Raw genomic sequence first — 870 nt, 5'->3', positions numbered from 1 at the left:
GATGACACTCAACAAGATTTATTTCTTGACATCGCGTGTTTCTTTAAAGGGGAGAAAAGAGATCTTGTACAAAAAATACTAGATGCTTGTGATCTCTTTGCTACAGAAGGAATACCAATTCTTATTGATAAGGCTCTGATAACAATTTCTGGGAATTCAAATACAATATGGATGCATGATTTGATACAAATGATGGCTTTTGAAATTGTGAGCCTTCGGTCTACTAATCAAGATCCCAGAAAAGGTAGTAGGCTCTGGACTGCAGATGATATTTATCATGCACTAAAAAATGGTAGAGTAAGTCCTCAAAGCCACTATATATTATTCTTCTAACTATAGTTTTAGCTTGTCATGAATAGTTTTTGTGTTTTTGTCGTAAGCTATATATGCTAATTAATTCCTTGTTCTTAACTTTTAGGGAATTGAAACCATTACAGGAATATCATTGGATACATCAAATTTTAGTCGAGAGATTAGCTTGTTGCCAGCAACCTTTTTAAGGATGTGGGAATTAAGATTGCTCAGAATCATTGATACTGGCAAATTATACCTTCCTCAAGGTCCTCTCATTTTTCCTAATCCGCTCAGATATCTCCAATGGCATGGATATCCTTTAAAATCGTTGTCTACAAATTTTATTGCCGAGATGCTTGTTATACTTGACATGCGCGGAAGCCAACTTGAAAAACTTTGGGAAGGTGTCCAGGTATGACTATCTTTGTTAATTTTTTCCTTGTGATTTAAACCGAGGCATGAAATATCAGTCTTGATTTAATGGGTTTAGTTTGTTTCGAGGTTTTTGGTGTCATACTAAGGGTATTTTACACATTTGCCCCTGAACTTGTGCAGTTTTAGAAACTTGCCCCCTGA

General features: G+C 35.5%; 1 protein-coding gene across 1 annotated transcript; it reads left to right on the top strand.

The window, feature by feature from the left end:
• The first annotated feature begins 25 nt into the window (after positions 1-25).
• Positions 26-859, top strand: LOC112094923 (disease resistance-like protein DSC1). The gene is made up of 2 exons (XM_024176625.1): positions 26-297; positions 419-859. The coding sequence occupies exons 1-2, from the start codon at positions 172-174 to the stop codon at positions 710-712; spliced, it is 420 nt and encodes a 139-aa protein (XP_024032393.1). The 5' UTR covers positions 26-171; the 3' UTR covers positions 713-859.
• The last annotated feature ends 11 nt before the right edge of the window (positions 860-870 follow it).

This window comes from Morus notabilis, unplaced genomic scaffold (assembly GCF_000414095.1).
Source record: "Morus notabilis unplaced genomic scaffold, ASM41409v2 C11332946, whole genome shotgun sequence".
NCBI classification, from domain to species: Eukaryota; Viridiplantae; Streptophyta; class Magnoliopsida; order Rosales; family Moraceae; genus Morus; species Morus notabilis.
The sequence above is the reverse complement of the archived record's forward strand: the minus strand, read 5'-3'. Positions and strand labels throughout refer to the sequence as shown.